Source organism: Perognathus longimembris, chromosome 19, assembly GCF_023159225.1.
Source record: "Perognathus longimembris pacificus isolate PPM17 chromosome 19, ASM2315922v1, whole genome shotgun sequence".
NCBI classification, from domain to species: domain Eukaryota; kingdom Metazoa; phylum Chordata; class Mammalia; order Rodentia; family Heteromyidae; genus Perognathus; species Perognathus longimembris.
The window spans coordinates 38,190,013-38,207,632 of NC_063179.1; the positions used below are offsets into that span (position 1 = coordinate 38,190,013).

The window sequence follows — 17,620 nt, forward strand, 5'->3', positions numbered from 1 at the left end:
TATGGAAATGTTGCTATTTGTAGGGGAATGAATACAGCTTTACTTCTCTGTTAACTTCACTGAATGAATTATTTCTAATTATAAAGTGATGATTTATTTGATTAGATTGAGTTATTCTAATTGTGAAGTGATATGAATGGAAAGATTTATCTGCCTCAAGTAGAAATGGTGATAGGAAGAGTATGGAAGTACTTCAGATTAGATAATCTCTTAAAAATGAATCTTTGGCAAATGGAGGAACAGTAGAAAGTAGAGTTGATGTAAGTGATTCATGTAAGGAAGAAGTACCACTGGGGAGGGGTGAGTATCCCTTTGTCAGTTGTTCAGGCACTATTTTTTGGACTCACTTTCTTTACTCCAATCCCTGACTTGGTTTTGTTTTGTTTTATTTTTGCCAGTCCTGGGGCTTGAACTCAGGGCCTGAGCACTGTCCCTGGCTTCTTTTTACTCAAGGCTAGCACTCTACCACTTGAGACACTTCTGGCTTTTTCTGTTTCTATGGTGCTGAGGAATTGAACCCAGGGCTTCGTGCATGCTAGGCTTGCATTCTACCGCTAAGCATTCCCAGCCCACCAATCCCTGGCTTTGATACTTTTGTTTAACTATATTTTACTTTATAAATGAGTGGTGTTTTTTTTAAAGAACTTACTTTATTGTCATTATAGAGGTGATGTACAGAGGGGTTACATTTACATGAGTCAAATAATGAGTACATTTCCTTTAGCACTGTGTCATCTGTCCCCTCACTCCCAGTCCCTCCTTCCCATCTCCACCCATGAGTTGTATAGTTAACTTTCATCAGTGTCTAGTGAGCTCCACTGCTGAACTTTCTCACATCAGTTTGATAATAAAAATTTGAAAAAAAATCTTAGAGTAGTATTGTTTTATATATATGTATATGTATATACATATATATATATTTTCCCTTCTTCCTACAATTGGCTTGCAAAAACTAGATCTCATATCTTTTGAAGTGTCCTACCTTCTATACTTTTGATTGTATATATGGCTGATAAAGACTAAAGCATGACTTGGTATGTGTAACTTATTGTATTGGTACTAGTTATGTTACATGACTGATAAAAACCTTTTTTGGTATTAACTTTATAAGGGAAAGCAGTGAGGGCAGTGGTCCTTAAGTTAAAAATACTTAAGCATATCTGAAATACTGAAATAAACTTAAAGGGTCTGAATTCTTTTTCGGTTAAAGTCACCAAACAGTCAGTGGGTGGCACTGTTTCTCCTGGTTTAGAAATAGAAAGTGAAGTATAGGTTTACATAGTGTTTTATTAACTTATTTGCATATTATCTCATTGACTTTCTCTTTTAACAGAAATGTTACAAATATTTTTATTTCTTCTTCTTGCTTGTGCCACTGTTTTCTTTTTCCACTTGAGACTTTTACTAGCATACTCCATTTTAGGTTTTTGTGGAACATATGAAAGTTATGCATATCTTTTGTGGATATGCAGTATTTAGCAATGACTTCTTTATTCCAACAGCTTGTTTCTTTTTAAATCATTCTCCCTTGGACTGAAAGATGTTAAAGAAAAAACTACCCGAACAGTTGTTAAAGATGATAAGACTAGATTCAGGTGGGACTGCTGTTCCAGTAGTATTTAGCAGCAGGGTAAAGAGATGGGGCACAATTCTGAATAAAAGTGAATATGGGAAATTATAGCCAAAGGAGCTAGGGGTCAGAGGTGTAGATAGGAACTGTTGGTAGATGGAAAGTCTTTGAAAAAGCATCAGAAATAAAGAGTTTCTGGCAAGTCGACGTAATAAACTTAACTGAAAACAGACCAGCATGATGAGATCTCCTCTCAGGCATTATGGAGGTCTTGAACTTCATTAGATATTGAGAGTAATTACATACTCTCAGTGTGTATTGGAGGGGTCTGACTATTCCAGCTTAGTAAGATTCTTTGTAAAATTGAGTGATGCAAAAAAGAGAATCCCAGTTAGGTAGAGAATTTAGAAAAGTCAAAAAGTTTGACCATGGACAGTTTCTTTGTCAAAGAATGTAAATATCCCTGTTTGTGTAGTTAGCTACAAAAAATCTTGTGGGTTAGCTAAAAACAATTCTTGAATTGGAGCTTTAGAAGATGTCTGATGTTTTTATGTAGGTGTTTAACTCCAAATGCGAAATAGGAAATAAAGAATATACATAAACATCATACTGTCTCTTTATTTTTATATCAAATCCTATAGTGTATTGAGAAATATCTGTTTCATGACATCACGTTTGCACATTTTTCTTACCAGTTCTCCTTAGTCAGAGTACTAGTTTTATACTAGGAATTACTTTTCAGGGCCAGGAAGAGAAAGCCTTAGGTTATGATCTAATATTGCCATTAATATTTAAACTTTTTTATTATTTATTTATATTGAGATGCTGGCTCTGCCTGTGGCCCAAGCCTTGAACTTGAGATCTACCTGCCTCTGGGGTATAGGCCAGTGCCACCACACACAGCAACACTGTAGTGTGTGTGTGTACTTTTTTTTTTTTTTTAAAGTAGAGATGAGCTGCACACGGGGCCTTCCACCTGGAATCCCAGCTACTTGGAGGATTATGGTTTGAGGTCAGTCTGGGCAGAAAAGTTCACAAATCCCTTCTCCTTTTATAGCTGGGTGCAGTGGCACCTGCCTGCGACTATGCTGCAGGGTAAGATGCGGAGGATTCAGCTTCCGGGCCAGCCTGTGCAGACTAGAGGGCAGCTGTACCTGATGGCACATGGCTTTAAACCTAGCAACAGTGGAAAGCATAAAGAAGGGGGATCGCAGTGTAGATATGTGCCCTGGTGAAAAGAACGTCCTATCCTAAAAATAAGCAGTGAAAATTGTGCCGAAGGAGTGGTTCAACAGTATCAAGCCTAGCAAGCTGGAAGCCCTGAAAGGGGTGGGTGGTGGTAGTGGTAAAGGAACGAAGACTACAAACACTGAAGAAAATTGCTTAAAGTGGAATGGATCTTAATAGTTACCAAACTTCTTCACACTGTATTTAGAGTCAAATGAAAAAGATTTCATGAAACAAAAATGTGCTTCATTATTGAATTCTTTGATTCTAATATGATAAAATATTGTCGTATGGAGTCTCTATTGGAGCACTAGTGGTAGAGCTTAGTGACTGGAGTCCTTTTGCCACCTGCTAGCATTCTTGTAGACTCCAAATTTGGTATTTTAAGTGGTGGATTCTCTGTTCTCACAACTGGACCTACCATGCAACAAAATGCTCTTTTTACTGTAATCTTGTGACATTAACCTTTTCTACAATATTCACAGATGCTCTTCAATATATTTTGATTGGGGGTGATTTCATATTTAGTATAAATACAGTTTTTACCTTACAATTTGTACTATGTATATGCAGGTGGTAGGATTCTTTAATGCTTTCCTGGTACCACAAGCAGTCTCTGAAAAATGACAATAGTTAAAATAATTTTCTCATTTTACTTCATTAGAAAAATATTTTTAAAGTAAATTTGGCATGATTTTAAAATATTGTGGGTGTGATATGGGGTAAAGGTTTTTTTTCTCTTTTTATCATGATAGGAAAAGCTTGCATACTTATATCATTCAAAGAATAGAATAAAAGGGTGTAGATGGAACTTCCTGAATAATTTTTTAAAGAATGTGTTTTATTTCCTGTTTTTTCATAGTTACAAAAGGAAAATTTTATCACAATTCCATCAATTATATTAGTATTTATTGTATTAATATTGAATTAATTGTATAGTATCTTTATCCTAAGAGTTTATATTTTTCATTATACAAATAACGCAGGTCTCATTCAAGTATTGTATTTAATTGCTAGTTACTATATCAGGAAGCATGTTTGCATTTGGACAAGTTACTTAACCATTTTATGGCTCAATTTTTTTTCCCCTTTGAGACATGGGAGACCCTATATAGCTCAGTTTGGGCAGTCATAAGTGTAAAATACACTTACTACTGTGATTATGGCTAAAAATGTTAGAAACAGTGCTATACATTTACTTCAGATCTTATTGGAAATGTGTTTTGTAAAACCAAAATGTATTGTTTTGTAGTTCTACTTAGTTACTGAAATGTATATGTGGTAAATAAATTTGTGCTATTTCTTTATAGTTAGCTTCTGGAATTTACACTTTCGCCTGTTCTCTATGGAATCACCATACAGACACATTTCTGCAACAAATTTCTACTGGGAATGAAGCTGCAGTTCAAAGTTCATTAGAACGAACATTATTATCATTAAAAGGTACTAGTAAACTCTATATTAGTAAATTTAACCTATTGACTAATCCATTGAAATAACATACCTCAGAAGTCACCAAATACTTCCTTTGAATGGATTTCTATTTTGATTGCACTAGGAAATAAAGGATTCATTTCTCTCTGAAAGACAAAAGCTTTTCTTTCATGAAGATAGCTTTTTCTATTCCGCTTTAACATAGAGAAGTACCAACAGTCAGTTGAAGTGGATAAGTTCTTTTACCTACCTCATTATCCTCATGCCTCTGATTATGTTCTTTTTGTGTGTCTTCACCTTTTACTTCCATCTTTCTTCATTCTAGGCATTTATGCTTATCATTTTCCTGTTATGTGTCCTAAAGTCCTAGAGGTTAGACTGAGCTCTTAGTCTTCCAGCTCACCTTTCCTCAAGGAATTTTCATGCTTGTACCTTGGCCTTTGCCTTTCTGTATCCTGCTAACTAGCATTCCATACTATAATATTTCCATTTTACCTTCCAAGAGTGTGTGTGCATGCGTGTGTGTGCATGCGTGTGCATGTGTGCGCCAGCGCCAGTGTGCCGGTACTGAGGCATGAATTCAGGACGTGGGCACTGCCCTTTAGCTTCAAATCTGGCACTCTACCACTTGAGTCACAGCTCTACTTCTGACTTTTTGATGGTTTGTTGAAAATAAGAGTCTCACGCACTTCTATGCCCAAGCTAGCTTTGAACCTTGATCCTTTGGATCTCAGCTTTCGGAATAGCTAGGATTGAGACACCAGCGTCCAGGTTCTGATGAATATATTTTGATGTTCTTTTGATTTCTAAAATATACACATTTTTCTCTTTCTCTTAGTCCCTGTTATAGAATCACTTCTGGATGCTAAAACCCTTTTAGTTTTTTGTATTATTTAGTCTTATGCAACCTTTCTAGTATGGCTCATTTTGCATGCTTCATAATTTTTATATATAAATGAAACTTACTATTATACCTTGAAATTCTATCATATACTCTTGGCACTAGCTTAATATATTTCTTGCATTAATTAACCACAGTAAATCTCCTATCCTGTATTCAATGAACAGAGATTTTGTTGTTGTCAGTATCTCTTCAGGCCCTCCTTCCCCCTCCTGGTATTGGAGATAAGTGCAGAGCCTTGAACATGGTTAGCAAGCACATTGCCACTTGATTTAATACTCCCAACTCTGCTTTTTAATTCACTTTAGGGTTGAAGGTCTTAACTGTTTTTGTCCAGGCTGGTCTTGAACTTGCAAGACACCTGCTTCTGCCTTCTGAATCACTGTGATTACAAGTGTGTGCTGCTACATTTTGCTTGTCATTATCTTTAAGGAAGAAATTTTAATTTCTTGGAGAGAAATGCTACTTAAAAAGAATTAGAAGTTGATAGAAGGCTATATACAAAACTGTGGATAATGCTGTATTTAATGGTTAAGGAATTTTCAGTTGTTTAGACTGAAGAGTTTTCTTGCTGTACTGATTTAAAAACTTAAAATTCTAATAAACAAGAATGTGGCTCCTTTTTTTAGTCTGCTTTATGTTGTTTAATGTCTTCCTGTTTCAAACTCTTATATATTCATTAGTTTTTTTTAAAAGTACCTTGCCCTAGAAAATCTTTCTTTTGCAAATATTATGCCCTAAAATGAAAAAAATATATAGGATCAGAGTTTTGGTTATATGTTATCTGTTTAAATTTAGTATCTTTTGGACAAACGTATTCATTATTTTATTCAACATATACATAAGTGCTTTACTCTGAGGAGACACACAATAAAATGCAAATAAAATACAAATATGTGGGAAATGGAAAGGTGCAAGCTAATAGTGGAAGAGAAAATGAAGGTAAGATCAGGTAGTATAAACCAAGGTTCTGCTGTAATAAACTGTAGATCTGGAATAAAGAACTCAATTTGACCCCTATTTTTTCCTATAATCATATAGTTACTTCTGACTTGTAGACACTAGATGGTTTCTTACTGAATGAAAATTTTATGAACAGTTATACTCTAACCTTGTTTTAATACCCTGTCATTAGTAATTTTTAGGATAATTCTTCAGTAATATAAATAGCAACAAGACTTATTTAAATTTTTGTCTCATGTAGTCAGTATCCTTATTATGAAATTGTTTTAAGAATTTACAGTTATTATCTATTCAGTCCTTTAGTAAATAGTAACCATATTTTATAGATGAGAAAAGTAAGATCTAGAAAATTTGTTCAAATAATTCAGGTATAGATGATATAGAAAAGATTTAAACCTATTTCTGACTTTAAATGTTGATCTACTTGTCTGTTTATGCACACAGGTTTTTCATAAAATATGTCTGTGATTGAGCACTATAGTCTATTCTATATTTGAAAAACATTTACTTTTTATATCCCTTTTAGAAGATACTATATTTCCATGTAAGCTAAAACTGGAGTTTTATAGACATTTCTAAAATTAATAGAGACAACCCAATTTCAATGACTTCAGCTAAGTGTTGGCAACTGTATAAGCTAAACTCAAATTTGCAGTATAGTTGTGATATATGAGGACAGCATAATTTTTGCAAGTCAGAAGAACTGATTTTGTTGTCTTTACCATTCAACCAGTGGCCAAGATTACCTTTCTTAATGAAATGAAAGGAGTAAGCTTGTTAGATTTTGTGATTCAGAGATTTTATTACAATTGTGATTTTAGTAGGACAAAATATGAAGAAATAAGATTTAAGTAAAGCTTACCTTTACTTTTCAGTGCTACGTAAGTTAACTGTTAATGGATTTGTGGAACCTCATAAGAATATGGAGGTGATGGTAAGTAGTAGAAGTAATTTGTTCTTTGTACTTTGGGGCAGTGTTTAATATTTTCATGAGTTTTTTTCTTCCATTCTGTTTATGTTATTGTTAACTTTTCATTTTCTGGTCAGTTTTTACTAATCAAAGTGACTATTGTATAGGGAGAAACATAGGCCGAGGATAGTTTTTGAGATTACATGGTACCTTGCAATGTTAATTTGAATTAAGCGTAAATTGATCTACTGTGAATTTAAATGCCATTTTAACTTAATAGGAATATTGTAATTGTATTTGTGTCATTGATGTTTTTCTTTGTTTTATGTATTTAAAAATGAAAATTTCCCCTCTGATCATAACTAATACATATTCTTTGTGAGTGATTTGAAAAATAGGAATCTAAGGTAGCTCAGTGATAGGGCTCTTGCCCTGTCCCCATATGAAACCCTCATTTTGACCCTCCCTCAGTACCAGCAAAGAGCTAGGCTGATAAACACTGAGGTACATTCATTGTTTTCACATAACTGTTTTCTTCCTGTGAAGAAAAGCATACCTGTATTTTCCATCCTAAATGAAAATAAGATTTGTATTTACTCATATGTATTATTAATTTCCACAGTGAGTTTTACTGTTGATTTTTGTGGATTTCATTGGGGCTGCACAGGAGTTGAGGAAGAAGGTGCATCTAAGGACCTTTTGGCCTCGGAAGGGAGATTTGATTCCTTAAGTCTCTTAAATGCTTAGTATACTTTAGGTATTTGTAAGAGTCCAATGTACATAATAGTCTATTGTTAAAAGAACTTATAGCCCACTAGTATATATCATAATCTGTTTCATAAAAGTTTGTGAGCTTATTTTTAAAAACTTTAAGGAAGAAAAAATAAAACATAATCTTACTCTCAAGTGGTCTTGTTAAAATAGGAACGCATCCTTTAGCACACCTGCGTACTGTTCTAGATGTGCTTTAGCTCTTCCTCAGTTCTATGAAAATGGGACCTTACAATCTGCTTCCTTACTCACTTGAAATTTTTTAAACATACTTGTATTGTATGTGTGCATGTGCACACCAGTACCAGGGATTGAACTTGGAGCCTTGTTCTCTTGCTTAGCTTTTTAATCACAGCTGTAGCTCTACCACTTGAGTATTGCCTCCAGTCCAGCAGTTTGCTGGTTAATTGGTAAAAGTCCCACAGACTTTTTTCTATCAAAGTTGACTTTGAATTGTGATCCTCACATCTTAGCCTCCTGAAGAGCTAGGGTTATAAGGCATGAGCCACCAGTGCTTGGTATTAACTTGAATTTTATGGATAGTTTTCTCATTTTTGTTACATTGTTATACATTGTGATTTTTCCTAATTGTATGGTATATCTATATAATTGTCAATGGAATAATGTTTTTTAAAGAGAAAATAATTCAAGATTTTTATTAGTTTCTTTCATAAATATACGTTGATAGACTTTAGTTCTTAGTTGTTGATGAAAGGTTCTTCAGCAAACATTTGGGTACCTGAATCAGGTACTATGCATGTTATATACTTAAGTTATCTTTCTAGAAATGACAGTATTATGGTATTGCTTCATGTGACCACATTGCTGGTATGTATTTCAAAATGATATATCAACCTCACTTTTAAACACTGATTGTGTGTGTGTGTGTGTGTGTGTATGTGTGTGTGTGTGTATGTATTAGAAACGAATTGGTAACTCCCCTTCAGTTCTCTCACTAGAATGTAATTTCGGAAGGCAGGTCTTTGTTTTATTCATTGTTCACCCAAGAGTAGAACTATGTTTTCTATATAATAAATACTTAGTGGTTCTTGTTGAATGAATGCATATGTGAGATGGAGCAATATGTGAGTAATTATATGTAATGTGGTTGAATGTCATAAAATAACAAATATTAAACAATATTAAATATTAAAAACAATATTAAAACAATGATTGTATCAGTTAAATTGATTTGAATGTTATTCCATTAAGGTGGAATAGTGGTTTTCAGTGAATACTATCAGTATCACATGAGCTTTTGATTTTTTTCTTGAGTCTGTCTTCTGTTATGCTTATTGTACACTTAAGGTACATTGACCTGTTGAAGTGAGGATAAACTCATCAAACTTAGAACTTCACTAGAAATACAAAGATTTTAAAATACTGGAGCAGAAAAGGTTATAAAAAAGCAATCACAATAGTGGTTAGATTATCTGCTCTGTAGACAGGCTCATTTGAATTAGAATCTTAAGTTGATGGTATTTAAATCTTAAGTTGATAGTATAGTCTTGGGTTACTTACCCTCTTTTTTGGTAATATGGGGATGAAATAATAGTACCTTTCTCATTTGACATTATGGAGACTGAGATAATGACTTTTATAATGAACTTGGCAATTAAAATACTCTGAATTACAATTTAATGTTTGTCTTTTTTAATTGGACTTTTTGTTCTATCCTGGTATCACATTACTTAAATTACTTAGTTTATTTGGACTATAGATTAATTAGCTGTTTGTATTTCTGTACTTTCCTGATTCTCTCCATTAATGTACTAAAATTTTCTACATTTTTTTGGAGAGTGCTAAATAATACACTAATTATAACGAATAAAAATCCTTATTATCATCAAGACCACTGGACCCTTCTAGAAATTTAAGATACATATAGGACTTTTTTTTTTTTTTTTTTTTTTTTTTGGCCAGTCCTGGGCCTTGGACTCAGGGCCTGAGCACTGTCCCTGGCTTCTTCCCGCTCAAGGCTAGCACTCTGCCACTTGAGTCACAGCGCCGCTTCTGGCCGTTTTCTGTATATGTGGTGCTGGGGAATCGAACCTAGGGCCTCGTGTATCCGAGGCAGGCACTCTTGCCACTAGGCTATATCCCCAGCCCCATATAGGACTTTTGTCACCTTATTTTCTTCTGTGTTGTTTTATTTTAGAAATTATGTTGTTGCTCTTCATTTATCAGTTGTTCACAACAATTATTTAAGACAGAAATTTTAAAAGTCTAAAACACCTATGTCAACAAAACACTGAATGATGGTGTACTCCTGTAATCTCAGATACCTGGGAGGTGTAAGGAGTATCTCCGTGCAAGCCAACTTGGGCAAAATTTCCAGGCTGTATTTGAAAATAACTAGAAGTAAAAGGGGTGGGAGGGGTGATTTAGTGGTAGAATACTGGCCTTATATGCACAAGACCCTGAGTTCACATCTTGCTACTGTAGCAAATGACTGAAAGAATAGAGCAAAGTATGTTGTTCAGCACACTTACATTCCAGTGCAAGCCAGATAAAATAGACAACATATTAGAGGATAAGATCTGTGATCAAAGGTTAAGCGGAGTAAGAAGAATGGACTGTTCAATGACTAAATGATTTAGTGAATAATTTCATATATTTAAAGGTTATTTATGTAATTGCAATGAGGAGATAAAATGCTACCGTTGTGGAAAATATGTGTATGACAAATTGCTGCTGGTATGATGATGCATACCTGTAATCTAAGATTTTTGATTCAGGGGCAGGAGTATCACAAGTTTTAGGCCAACTATGAAATTTCATGAGACCATGTCTCAAAATAAAATGGTCTAAGATTGCTAGTCTAGCATGTATGTGTGTAGTATAGGCCTGGTTTTGAATTCCTCCTCTTGCCTCAGTTTCTCTGTGCTGGGATTCTAAACCTGTACCACGTGATTGGCTAGATGTATTGTTGGGGAGTGTGTAATGTAAATGTTTTGTAACAAAAAATTAAGATATTTCAAACTGTGTTCTTTTCCAGGGTTTTTTGCATGGAATCTTTGAACGTCTAAAACAGTTTCTGGAATGCAGTAAGTACTTCCATTGAAATAGGTCTTACTATAGAATTGTCATTCATTGTTAAATAATGTCTGATTGATGACAGTTTAGTAAAAATAAATGATTTTTTTTTGGTTGGTTGGTCATGGGGCTTGAATTCTGGTGCTGTAGTATTCGCTAGCATGTATTGGTGTATATATACATATATCATATGTGGTGGGGTGGGGATGAGCCTGAATTGTCTTCATGTCTCAGTCCATAGATCTCAGCCACCTGAATAGATAGGGTTACAGGTGTGAGCTTCTTTCTGTCAGTCCCTTTACTAGCTTGCTTTTTGATCCTTTTGTCCTCTTTTCCAAATACTGTGTGTGTGTGTGTGTGTGTGTGTGTGTGTGTACATACACATGTGTGTTATTGGTCATGTCCATATATAATGTAGGTGTGTGTTCTTGGGAACTCTTTACTTTGAGGAAGTATTTTAATCTTTTGTGACCTGCTGATTGTTTTATATCAGTTATTTTCAGTTAGGTGAAAACATTGAGGCTGTTGTCAGGTACTCTCCTGTGTAGTATGTATTCAGAACAGCTCAAGCCATGTATGTAGTTAATTTGAAAAGGAAAAGAAAGATAATTTTCTTTAGCGATGATCATAGGGATATCAAAAGGAAGAATTGGAGTTGAAGTTGAGTGAAATGAATAACAAAACAAATCATGGAGAATATGATGAGAGACGAAACAAGTTGGTAGACTGATGGGGCATTAATCAGTATACAAAAGAATTATCAGAAGAAATTTGTCATTAGAAAGAAAAATGATACTAAGGATGTTATTCTGGTGCTTAGAGTTGCTTGGAAAATACTTCAGCTTTGAATTCGTTTTTGAAAACGTTTTATTCCTAAAATAGTTTATTTTTTTAAATTTGTTTTTTACATAGTGATAAATAGGTTAATTTTCTACATAGTAATACATATCACATGTTATATGTAACATCATACATGGTAATAGTAAATTAGTGATGCCGTCTTATTAAGTGCAAATCTTACGTTGCTTTTAACTAATGAACTTAAACTCTAAAATGTGGAAGAATGTAACTTGACAGTCATTTTTGTAAAGTGCTAATGTTCTGTTTGTGAATTTATAGTATATTAAAAATTTGTACTAATATTTGAAATGTATTTTTACCAGGTAGAAGTATAGGTACAGACAGTGTCTGTAGAGATAGATTGGAAAAAACCATCATTCTGTTTACTAAAGTGGTAAGTTGTTTTTATATCTTTGATATATTTTCTCAAATATAGTCCATATGCTGAAATTTAGAAAGGAAAATATTTTTGTAAGTATGCATTTTACTTTAGTATAAGCAAACTTACCTATCTGATGCTTTAGGAAAGCTAAAGAAATACCCACTTTTGAATCTTTAAAGCTTTAGAAAGTTTATATAATAACGTAATTCATGTACTATGTATTGTACTGTCATCTTGGTGTAAAGAATGAATTTAATAACTATTAGAAAAATTGGTAACTCTAAAGCTCCTTGTTCTCTTAGACCCATGGGAGAATGGAGAAATAATGAAGATAACAATTCAGTTAGAAATAGATCAAATCTAACAGGCAGGATATCATCAGGAAGTCAGCATATTGAGAATAAATATCAGATTTTCATCAGCAATATGATATGTTTAGTGAAATTGTATACAGTCCACTGTATTAGGAAATTTTCATAAAGTTAATATATTTTTATGAAATATTTGTTTTGGAAAATTAGGAAAAGTCTGTTAATAAATAGAACGGGAGAAACAGAGCCAAAACAAACTTATTTTCATGTTTGGGTGTGCACTTCTATTATTGTTGTGGATAGATTGCTAAGGGACGTATGTTTATTTTGCCAATAGTTTTGGAGATTTCAGTCCGTCGTGGTGAGGAAGAATGGTGGAACAGAGCAGCTCAAATGGTAGTGGCTAGGAAAGAAGGGAGGAAGGGGGGAGGAGAGAGCGTGAGAGAAAGAGATGGAAAAAGGGGAGAGAAGGCATGTTTGTGCAGCTGGCTTTCTAGCTTTTCCTTCACAGATACACCCAGAGGTATAATAATCATAGGTATATCTCAAAGCAATCAACTGGACTATGAAGATTAGCATCACAGTACGTTTAGTCTTACTTGTTTCATTTCTTAAGTTCCAAATCGTTTCTGCAGCAAAAACTAATGTAATATTCCAAGATCCATTCCAAAGTTAACCTAGAGCCTTAAGACAAAGCAACGTCAAACAGGATGATGAAGTTAGTCATCGTTATCCTGAAGTTATTCAGTGGGCCTGGGCAGTGTGTAGTATATATCTGAATATCTGCCAGCAGCAGTCCTTGCTCAGTATGTCAGATATGTAAGTAAACAGTTTAAAATAATTATGTAGATGATTTGTCTTAGGAAAAAAACCCAAAAAATAACACACTAATTATTTACCTACTGGATTTTCTAGTTTTCTCTTTTAGCTCTGAGATTCTTTTAACTCTGTAAAGCACTTGAAGTAGTAATTCAAGTATTTTACCACGTGTACCATACCCTCTTTGGTCCTTATTAACTCTTTTTTAAGAACAAGTTGGCAGCAATAATTTAAACTGGCAGTTGATATTCATTAGCTGGAGAATTTTATTTTGGTGGGTCTTGGGGGTGAACACAATTCCTTGTGCTCTAGACAGGCACCCTAAAACTTGAACCATGTGGCCAGTCCTTTTTTTGTTTTTATTACTTTTCTAATAAGGTCTCTCATCTATGTTCTGGGCTGGCAGGACTGTGATCCTCCTATTTATGATTCCCATATACTTGTAAATAGATAGACTCTTGCCACCTCACCAAGCTTTTATTTTTAAATTTGTTGAGCTGGGAGTCAGCTTGTTGTATATGTTAGCCTTGAGCTGTGATCCTCACACTTTTAGCCATAGTTTCTGGTAAATACGTGTAATCCAAGCACTGAAGAGATGAAGGCAAGAAGACTAAATTCAAGGCCAGCCTGGGCTATATAGGGTAATTATGTCTCAAAAACAAGTGGGAAAGTCAGGCCCCCATTGCTTACATCTGTAATCTAGCTACTCGTGAGGCTGAGATCTGAGGACTGCTAGCAAAGACAGCCCAGGCAGAAAAGTCCCTCTGAGACTCTTATTTCCAATTAACAACTCAAAAACAGATAGTAGAGCTCTGGCTCAAAGTGGTAGAGTGCTAGCCTTGAGCAAAAGGAGCACAAGGACAGTGCTCAGACCCTGAGTCCCAGCCCTACAACAGACAAAAACGAAAACAAGGGGGAAAATAGCTATCCTTTAAAATTGGAGTGCTTTAAACCTAGATCCAAATAGAATCGATTAACTTAGAACCTCCAGGACACAATCACTCAGCTTTAGGATTACCACCACATCTTCATGGACAGTCCTCTTTTATCTGCATGCCACCTTCCTTTCCTATTTCTGATTATTTAAAAACAAATCCTAGATGTTATGTTTTCTGTAAATATTTGTGTATATATCTAAATAGGTCTTTTTTAATTTTTTTTCTAAATAGGTCTTTTTTAAAGATAGTTTTTAAATTAACACATTGAAAAATAGACATTATTTCTTAGTGTCTATTAAATATTTAGTTGATTTTTAGATTTTTTTGTCCCAAATGTTTTTTATAATTAGTTTATTTGAGTCAGGATTAGGAAGTGTCAGTTAACTTCTCACTCCCCCTACCCCCTTGGTGTTTACTTATTGAGGTAAAAAATGTAATTTCTTGGAGTATTTTCTACATAATAAATTTGGCTGTTTATGTCTCTTTTTGAGAGAAGTATGCCCTTTTGTTGCCATATTCGTTCTCTCCTCGTTTTTCTTATAAGTTTATAGTTAGAGCTAGAAGTTTATATTTTTTCATGTGTGAGAAGCTAGGGATGATAAGAATAGTTTATAGTTTCTGCTGTGTATTTCTGTGGATTTAATATCATATATTACAAGGAGACATACAATATCTGGCTGTCTATTTGTGTGGTTAAAATTAATGAGTGAACTATGAGAGCTCTTCAGAAATCTTTCTCCTGTTGATTCTGATGGTGATTGTATGAATGTTTTTTTGAGCTTACGAAATGATAACATTTTATTATTCCTGTGTGTGCTGGTACTGGGGCTTGAACTGAAGGCCTGGGCCTGTCCTCACGGCTAACTACCACTTGAGCCACAGCTCCATTTGCGGCCTTTTGTTGGTTAACTGGAGATAGGAGTCTCTTGGACTTTCTTGTTCACGCTGGCTTCTAACTGTGATCCTCAGCTCTCAGCCTCCTGAGTAGCTAAGATTTCAGACATGAGCCATTGATGCCCAGCTTATTATTTCTTTTTTATTTATTAGCTGAAATTCTGTAAAGGAGACATCTCCTTCAGGAGCTGTTTGATACATTGGAATATAATTCATACCAGAAAGACAGGATTATCTTTTAATTATTTCCTTGGTTATTTTTAAGTCTTTTTTTCTTTTAATTAAAGACTAGAGAGAGGTGTGGCTCAAATGGTAAAATAGCTGTGAAGCAATTGCTAGACTCTGATTCATACCCCAGTACAGTCCCTAAGAGCCAGCCATTATGGAGCTGATTCCTTTCATAGCACATTATTTATTGTTATAAAATTAAATTGGTTTGTTTTGATACCTTTATTAGAAATAATAGAAAATTCTTACGTGATGCAATGTGGGAAATTTTACATTATATGGTATTCTCCAAAGAGAAAGGGTTGTTATGCACTCAAAATTGCATATACAGAGATTCTCCACCAAGATTTAAAACTTGATAAATATTAAATGGTAAAATTAAAATTTGAATGATTATCTTCCATTATGAATTCTGAAACAGTGCATTTTAATTTTTTTCTTTATAGCTTTTGGACTTCTTGGATCAGCATCCCTTTTCCTTTACTCCTCTAATTCAGAGATCACTGGAATTTTCTGTAACATATGTTTTTACTGAAGTTGGTGAAGGTGTTACATTTGAACGATTTATCGTCCAATGCATGAATCTTATTAAGATGATTGTCAAAAATTATGCTTATAAACCATCCAAAAATTTTGAAGGTAATACTCGTACTTTTCTACCCCTTTTAATAATTATTTTGTTACAAGGTTTTCTTCAAAATCACTTATTTTAGCTTGAAAAATTAAGTGTTGATGTGTCTGACATGCCATAGAAATAAGAAATTCTTGAATATATCAACACCAACTTTGAAAACTTCATAGTGCTTAGTAAATGCTTGGTTGAAGCTTAAGAAACTGAAGATTTTTCACTCCCACACCACATGCTGGTGGCTCACACCTGTAGTCCTAGCTACTCAGGAGGCTGAGATCTGAGGATTGTGGTCTGATGCCAGCCTGGACAGCAAAGTCTCTGAGCCCCACCTCCAATTAGCCACCAGACAACTAGAAATGGAACTGTGGCTCAAAGTGGTAGAGCACTAGTCTTGAGCAAAGAAGCTCAGGGACAGTGCCCAGTGTCTGAGTTCAAGCCCCATGACTGACCAAAAAAAAAAAAAAAAAGATTATTCACTTCATTAAAACTGGACAATCAGAAGTTTTCTCTGACTTTTTAGAAGTTGTTTGTTGAGTTATTTAGAATTCATTCTGTGCATGGGCACCAAGACGAATGAGGAATGATTGGGAGAGAGAGGGTACCATAAGAACATGTTGTTCTAGGGTATCACAGGCCTCCACATACTGTAGAGGTAAGATAGCTGGATTCCTTTGTGTGTATATCCAAAAGGAAAGTGTCATGAAATGTTTATGATAAAAATACTCTTTCTCCAAGAATATATTTTTAAGTTACATATGTCAGCTTAGAATGTTTAGCTATACCATTAATTGAGAAATTTTATTTTTCTAGATAGCAGCCCTGAAACCCTTGAAGCTCATAAGATTAAGATGGCCTTCTTCACATACCCCACTCTGACAGAGATATGTAGAAGATTAGTCTCTCAGTATTTTCTCTTAACTGAAGAAGAACTGACAATGTGGGAAGAAGATCCAGAAGGCTTTAGTAAGAATTCAGTTTTCAGTTTTAGCATGACTTGTCTCTCTCCATAAATATCTGTGTTTAAATGATAGTGTATACTTGAATGTAGCAGTTTTGATCAGGGTATCTCCGATCTTTACAATTAACTTTTTCTCTCTTCCCATTTGATCAAATTGAGAAGCAGAAAATGAATGAGTTTTTCAAATATAAAATCTAGAAAGAAATCTTTTTAATTTTTAGATGCCTTTACAAGTGTAATTTAAAACAAAAATACAAAACTACTGCTCCTCTTTATTATTAAGCCTCCACTGTTAAGTTTATATTTTATGATTCAGTCCATGCTTTTTCTTTTTCTTTCTGGAAATTTTTCCTTTTGTTGCTTTTTCTGGGTGGGTAGGATGAAGTAGGTGTTAAAGCTTGAACAACCCAAGGCGAGTGAATGCTAACTATGTGCTTTGCCACTACGCTAGAGGTTTTTTTGTATGCTTAAAATGCTTGTTTTATCCCCTTTCATGACAGGAGTTTGTTGTTTTTTTTAAATCTCTTTGAATGTTAGCAGTAGATAGATGATTTACATAAAATGTGTCAGAACACATGCTTAGAAGAGTCATGTGTCAAATCAAATGTTATGTGAATCACTGGCTGCAGTGTAACAAAGGCTTCTACCTAGCTTCACTAATGTAGAAAAAAAATACAGATGACAAAAAGCATGTTTCACATTCTGTTAATATAGCAGAAACTAGCATCTGCTTAGCCCTTTGGTTGGATGATGTATAGGAACATGTTTCCTAATACTTTAACAATGCCTTAAAACTTTTTGAAAGAC

General features: G+C 34.3%; 1 protein-coding gene across 3 annotated transcripts in view; it reads left to right on the forward strand.

Moving 5' to 3' along the window:
- Ipo11 (importin 11) overlaps positions 1-17,620 on the forward strand; it is a 118,654-nt gene that overhangs the window by 19,951 nt on the left and 81,083 nt on the right. For all 3 annotated transcript variants that reach the window (XM_048368433.1, XM_048368435.1, XM_048368436.1), the window contains 6 exons: positions 4,108-4,240; positions 6,971-7,029; positions 10,775-10,823; positions 11,976-12,046; positions 15,671-15,863; positions 16,666-16,818. In XM_048368433.1, coding sequence (XP_048224390.1) covers positions 4,108-4,240; positions 6,971-7,029; positions 10,775-10,823; positions 11,976-12,046; positions 15,671-15,863; positions 16,666-16,818 — 658 coding nt within the window. The remainder of the gene's footprint in view (positions 1-4,107; positions 4,241-6,970; positions 7,030-10,774; positions 10,824-11,975; positions 12,047-15,670; positions 15,864-16,665; positions 16,819-17,620) is intronic.